General features: G+C 44.8%; 1 protein-coding gene across 1 annotated transcript; it reads left to right on the top strand.

The window, feature by feature from the left end:
• The first annotated feature begins 1,502 nt into the window (after window positions 1-1,502).
• LOC135032478 (elongation factor 1-alpha, oocyte form) lies at window positions 1,503-6,702 on the top strand. Its single transcript, XM_063954095.1, has 7 exons — window positions 1,503-1,731; window positions 1,851-2,030; window positions 4,040-4,336; window positions 4,604-4,754; window positions 4,829-5,085; window positions 5,195-5,429; window positions 6,505-6,702. Exons 1-7 carry the CDS (start codon window positions 1,588-1,590, stop codon window positions 6,624-6,626), a joined length of 1,386 nt encoding a protein of 461 aa, XP_063810165.1. The 5' UTR covers window positions 1,503-1,587; the 3' UTR covers window positions 6,627-6,702.
• Window positions 6,703-7,075: the final 373 nt, after the last annotated feature.

The raw sequence follows: 7,075 nt of genomic DNA on the forward strand, positions 1-7,075 counted from the left end.
CGATCGCTGCGATAAACTGCAGCGAGCGATTGGGTCGGAATGACCCCCATTGTCCATGGAGATAGGCCACAGTCCTGGGGATGCACTCAAGAAGCTATCGAGTGATTGTCCACATTGTGATTGAAAAACAGACCTGGATCTAGACGTATATAAGAGTGCTGCAATTGCCGGAGTCCCGGCTAATAAGTTTGTTTATCCAAGCACTATACACTGGTAAAATTACCCGGCAATTGCAGCACTACTATATCCTGTCAAACTTCTAGCGTTCGCCACAGCGAACGCTTTCTTCTTTCATGCCGTTGCTGCATGGCAACGGCCGTCGCCAGGCAGCGATGCGCCTACGCATTACGGCACGCACGCATGCGCAGGACATACCCAATCGCACAGCTGCAAAAAACTACAGCGTGCGATGGGGTCGGAATAACCCCCTTAGTCCTGGGTTGTTTCCTTTTACACATGCAGAACATTGACGTGCGGGAGGTAAGCCAAAATCCCAGGATGATGCGCGTTCGCGTGCAAAAACTCGGGACACAGCTGCATGTGTGAAAGGCAAGGGGTATGAGTTTTGACTTACGTGCTTCCTTGAGATATGCTCACTGCATGGCATCAAATCAATAGGATTTGGTATTTATTTCCCAGGCCCCACATTGTAATACAGCAGGGACGCCTGGTTATTAATGACTGATTTGTTAAATCTGACTGCGCTGTACCTTGCAGTAAAATCCGTAAAGGGCATTCAGGACTCTGGCAATTATTTTGATGCAGTCACATTGTCATCCTTGCCGAACCATCTCCTATTTTCTCTCTCTAGGTTGATAAAAATCTATCATATGACACTCATATAGATAGAGAGATAAAGATATAAAACATGTATGTCTAGCCCTCTAAAAATCCTGCGTTTGACACTGGACTCGGAGGCCTTATGCTGCACAAACACCAGAGGGCCTGAGAGCAGGGATGGCCATCGACCATCGATGATTCCAAATAATCGATGGTTTATGGCCGATGTCGACTGTTTTTGCCATCGATGGGAGAGAACCAGATGGTTTCTCTCCATCGATGGCACAGCCTAAAACCAAAACGAATATTTTTATTTTGCAAGGTGCTGGGACACGGAGTATAGCTCCGCCCTGACACCAGCTAAGCCCCGGCCCGTGTTTTTTATTGGCCCGCAGCCCTGCCAGCACCTTTGAGTGATGGCCATTGAGTGGCGCAAACCATCGATGATTTGCCATAGATGGTTCAAGTGCCATCGATGGTTATCACCGATGGTTCCATCAATTGCAACCATCGATGGCAGCCCACCGATAGCCATCCCAGTGTCTCTTCCTACCCGGGATAGCACCTAGAACACGTGTCTAGCATCCACCCAGGTGTGATTACTGATTACAAACAAGGTCTACGCCCCGACACATATCCAATCACAATGCAGTGTGCTCCGTTGCAGGCTTGCAGCCTTTGTGATTGGTCAGTTTCAACTTCCGCCTTTCCGAAGCCCTTTAAATCTCAGCTCGCGGTGTGCTGCATTCTATCTCGTTTTCTCCTTTCGCTCAGGGTTGTTTATTGGAGTTCGGTGCCGCCGCTGCTATGGGGAAAGAGAAGATTCACATCAACATTGTAGTCATCGGTCATGTGGACTCCGGGAAATCCACAACCACCGGACACCTGATCTACAAGTGCGGGGGCATAGACAAGCGGACCATTGAGAAGTTCGAGAAGGAAGCGGCGGAGGTGAGTGTCGGGAGCTCGGTCACGGATTAAGCGGTTCTAGGGAGTGTACTGGGGCCGATGTATCATGTACTGTTCATACTTTCCACAGTAAGATCGATGACATGTTTCACTCGTTCTAGATGGGCAAAGGCTCCTTTAAGTACGCCTGGGTGTTGGACAAGCTGAAGGCGGAGCGGGAGCGCGGCATCACCATAGACATCTCCCTGTGGAAGTTTGAGACTGGGAAATATTACATCACGATTATCGATGCTCCCGGGCATCGTGACTTCATCAAGAACATGATTACTGGCACCTCCCAGGTAACTGCTGCTTTCACCGCTTCCCCAGCACGCACAGTCTCTATCACAATGTACCGTGGTGGGTGAGTGTGAGGCTTTAGCTAATGCTGGGTACAACACTCCCAAGTATATGTGAAAGGTTATCTAGCAAGCATTGGAGATGGGGGATTCTTTTATTACTCCCACCCCCATAGTGCTGAGTAGTCTCACTTGTGACAGTCCAATGTGGATAACACAGACCATGACCGTGTTATCCACTAGCTCTGCTACTACCAGTGTCTGCATGCCTCGGCTCTAGCCAAGTCATCCTAGTGTGCCATATCTTAAGTACCTTATGTCCTCAGTAGTGGGGGTCCACTTATCATTGTGCATATTTGCAGCTATATTGCCCATAAAATGTGTTTTGGGGCTTTAGCTGCAAATAAACTCCTCTCCTCTCTTCCTCCCCGCCCCTCTAAAAAACAAAACAAAAAAAAACTAAGATTGTGGCAGTCATCTCGGATGCCTGCTGCAATCTCTCCATTGCAGTTGCATCCCACTTTGGCTACTATGGAAGATACTATGCTGCCCGATCTGACAATATCAGGGATGTGATGCATTCCTTATATTGGCTGCCATCCCACTGTAGCTTATGGGCTAAACATTGCATTTGTAGGAAGCAGACGGTTGCCCTGGAAGCCTCTGTGGTTGCGCTCACTGGGGCAGATGTATTTAACCTGGAGAAGGCATAAGGAAGTGATAAACCAGCGATATGTGCAAGGTGATAAAGGCACCAGCCAATCAGCTCCAATGTTAACAGTTAGGATCTGATTGGCTACTGCCTATATCACTTCCTTATGCCTTCTCCAGGTTAATACATCTGCCTCACTGTGTGCAGGGGTTCCCTGGGTTGGTGGACCAGTTCAAGTTATGTTTGCTGTAATAGGAAAAACCAGTGCTGGTGGTTGCCAATCATAAACTACATAGATGTACAGAAGCAAACCTTGTCACTCACCACTCAATTGAACTGAAGGATGACCTATAAACTCCATTTACACTCGTACTACTTTCTAAATTTCTCAGTAGAAAAACTTTTGGCCTAGGGGTGCTGTAAAAAAATTCTGATACTCTAGAGTGCTGTTATTCAAACATTTGGTAACCACTGCTCTATTCAGCATTATTGTCACAAATATCTGGCAATAACAATGTGATTCCAATTTTAAAAAAAATTTTTACGTCAAGTTTTTTCAGAACATGCTTTGTCATACACTTGACTAACAATGAGGAGTCTCATTCCCTGCAGTGTGGTGAGCAGCAAGTGTCCTGCTTCCCAAAAGTGTCTAAATTGATTTAAATGTGTACATAGGCTTTATATTGGTCGGTATATAACTAAAATGAAGCCTATGTACACCTTTTAATCAACTCGGAAGCTTTTGAGAGGCTGGGGCTGGCCATACACTTGCTGCTTGTCACATTGCAGGGAAGGAGATTTCAAGATCCTGCAGGGATTGATGGGGACAGTCGTGTGTGTCGGCTGTATCCACCGTCGGGCAGCTCAGCGGCGGATCGTTAAATGTCTAGGGCCCTTGAGAGCAGCGTCTTAACAAAGGAATTGTTACCTTCTCTGTTAACAAATTGCTAAATAGCAAGGATACTTTCATTATGCTGAAACACTCATTTTAGCATAATGAAAGTACAAATGTACTTTCTGAACAGAACTCTTAGAGTAGACCCTGGTGTATATTAAGGTGCTGATTGGCTCCTCTAGCTGAGGTGCAATGGGAGAGTAACTTTTGGAGTAATTGCTAGGAACATGGGGAAACGCTGTATAGTCTAATTTCAGCTGATTGGTTACCATGGGCAACTTCTCCACTGGCTCACTTTACTCTTTTCACTAAGTACATCTTCCTCCCTCCTGAGTTTTCTCCTCCTCTCCTCCCCCATAAAGTACCAGCAAGTCTGCTCCTATTACTTTTTTTCTCCAAGGATTATTGCATCTCCCCCTATGTGACAAACGAAACTCATGATTCTCAATTTCTTTCCCAAAATAGGCAGACTGTGCTGTCCTTATTGTAGCTGCTGGTGTCGGAGAGTTTGAGGCTGGCATCTCAAAGAATGGACAGACTCGTGAACATGCTCTGCTGGCATTCACACTGGGAGTGAGACAGCTGATCATTGGAGTCAACAAGATGGACTCAACAGAGCCTCCATACAGCCAGAAGAGGTTTGAAGAAATTACAAAAGAAGTCAGCATCTACATTAAGAAAATAGGGTATAACCCAGCAACAGTGGCATTTGTGCCAATATCTGGCTGGCATGGGGACAACATGCTGGAGCCCAGCAGTAATGTAAGTGTATTAGTTAGATGAAATAAGTTGTTCGAGTAACGGGAGAAAAAAAAAAAAAAATCTGGTATGTATAACAAAGCTATTGGCTTAAATGTTGAGCTTTATTTCAGCCTCTGTAGTAAATATTACTTGGTGATGCAATATGGTATGTGGAAGATGCCATCACTAAACTGGACACTAGGTTTCATTTCCTGTTATGTAGAACTGTTTTGTAAATCAAGACTAGATGGTGTTTTCTTGCTCTCTGGTAACTCTTTATCTATTCAGATGCCCTGGTTCAAAGGATGGAAGGTTGAAAGGAAAGAGGGAAATGCCAATGGAGTGACTCTACTTGAAGCTCTAGATTCCATCCTGCCACCTTCCCGCCCTGTGAACAAACCACTACGTCTTCCTCTGCAAGATGTGTACAAGATTGGTGGTAAGTTCTGAATAGTACATTAATACTAGCCAGCCTTCTCACAATTGGTATCTTAATGGTCAATGTCATTGTAGGTATTGGTACAGTCCCAGTAGGAAGAGTGGAGACTGGTATTTTGAAGCCTGGAATGGTGGTGACCTTTGCTCCTGGAAGCATAACCACAGAAGTAAAGTCTGTAGAAATGCACCATGAGGCTTTACAAGAGGCCTCACCTGGAGACAATGTTGGCTTCAATGTCAAGAATATATCTGTAAAGGATGTCAAGAGAGGTAATGTGGCTGGAGACAGCAAGAATGACCCACCAATGGAAGCTGGTAGTTTCACAGCACAGGTAACTTTCTGCAGTATATATGTTGGAAGCATTTGACTACACAATTGATAACACAACTTTGTCTAACATCTGGAGATATAAATATGTAATACAACTCTAAACCCTACAGGTAATAATCCTTAATCACCCAGGACAGATAAATGCTGGCTATGCACCAGTGCTGGACTGTCACACTGCTCACATAGCCTGTAAGTTTGCAGAATTGAAAGAGAAAATTGATCGTAGATCTGGCAAGAAGCTGGAAGACCATCCCAAAAACCTAAAATCCGGTGATGCTGCTATTGTGGAGATGATTCCTGGGAAACCAATGTGTGTGGAAACCTTCTCCAGTTACCCTCCCCTAGGTAAGTGGCTGGATGAGGATCTATTTATCGGACTTTGAGACATGGAGTAATAGCAGGGCTTGTATAACGATGCAATACTTGCACATAAAAGCCTGTGTTCCGTTGCACACTTGATACAAGCTTCCACTGATCTGGCACCCAAATTCACTAACTTCTACAGCATATTGGTAGTCCTCCTACTGACGTGGCACACTACATGCTGCAGTGAAATCTGACTTTCCTGTAAGCTGTGGCTACAGCATCTGTCAGACTAAGATGGCACGCTCTGACTAGTGGTAAACCATAGCTAACTCTAATCTTAAACTGTTGCTGTGATGGCAGGGCTGCCTACTCTGTATTCTTCATGTGCATGCTATGTTGGGAGTCTTGGTATAACTCAACAGGGAACTGTTGCAGAAGTATTCCCCCCCCTTGTTGTGTTAAATATTGCATACCTCATTGAATTGGTAACTGACAATGGGGCAGATGTATTAACCTGGAGAAGTGATAAACCAGTGGTATGTGCAAGGTGATAAAGGCACCAGCCAATCGGCTCCAATATGTAAATGAACAGTTGGGATCTGATTGGCTGGTGCCTTTATCACCTTGCACATACCACTGGTTTATCACTTCCTTATGCCTTCTCCAGGTTAATACATCTGCCCCAATGTCCTTTATACTGGAGACCAACATTGGCTTGCAAAGTTAAAGGCTTATGTTTCATTCTGCATAGTGTCTAAGTTCTAGTTTGAAACTAGCATGTTGGTCTGTTTCCCATTCCTCAAGTCTCTCTAAAACCTGGACTGTTTGGGTTAGCTATGGTTTGGCATAGATGGTTATCACCTTGACCAAGGTGCTTAAGTTCCCTGTAGCCAAGCATGGACCATTGGGCTACCTTGAGGATGGTTTGCAGACTTTGACCTTGAATTGCTGGTCAAGCTAACCAGCCAACAGAGGTTCTCAAAGTTGGTGAATGGGGTTTTCTGTTAACCATATGTAACAATGTCCCTAAGTGCTCCAGCAAGGAGTCGCTGCAATAGTTCCTGTGCTGTGTAAAGGATTCCTTCAGACACTGACTGCTATATTCCATTTGTAGGTCGTTTTGCAGTCCGTGACATGAGGCAGACGGTGGCTGTTGGTGTCATTAAAGCTGTAGACAAGAAGGCGGCATCTACTGGCAAAGTTACAAAATCTGCAGTTAAAGCAAGCAAGAAGTGATTTGCTCATTCCAGGAGACCAAAATTGTGTAACTTATTCTATGCTGTAAATGGACTTAATAAACATGCGATGGCTATATGCAGTCTCATCTGTGCAGACAATAGTCTCAATCGAAATGTGTTGGGTAACAGAACTACAAATCGAAAAGTAGAGGCTAGGTAGTGACACATTCCTGTATGGCAAAATCCTAACCTTGTGTTGATCAGATCTCCAACTACCAAGCATAAGATTACAACCCTGTATCACTTTAGCATGTTTCAGTAGCACAGCTAAACCGAAGTAATTGGGTACAACTTGGTGAAGTTCTACAGAGCTGTCTGACAAGGCACACATGCACTTTAACTGGATACTGCCACTAAAACTTACTTGTGGTGCATTGAAATAATGCTGGTGTAAATGTTACTCGTCTTGTCTACCACACATTGCTGACTGAGATGCCTCAATTTCAT

This window comes from Pseudophryne corroboree, chromosome 2, assembly GCF_028390025.1.
Source record: "Pseudophryne corroboree isolate aPseCor3 chromosome 2, aPseCor3.hap2, whole genome shotgun sequence".
NCBI classification, from domain to species: Eukaryota; Metazoa; Chordata; class Amphibia; order Anura; family Myobatrachidae; genus Pseudophryne; species Pseudophryne corroboree.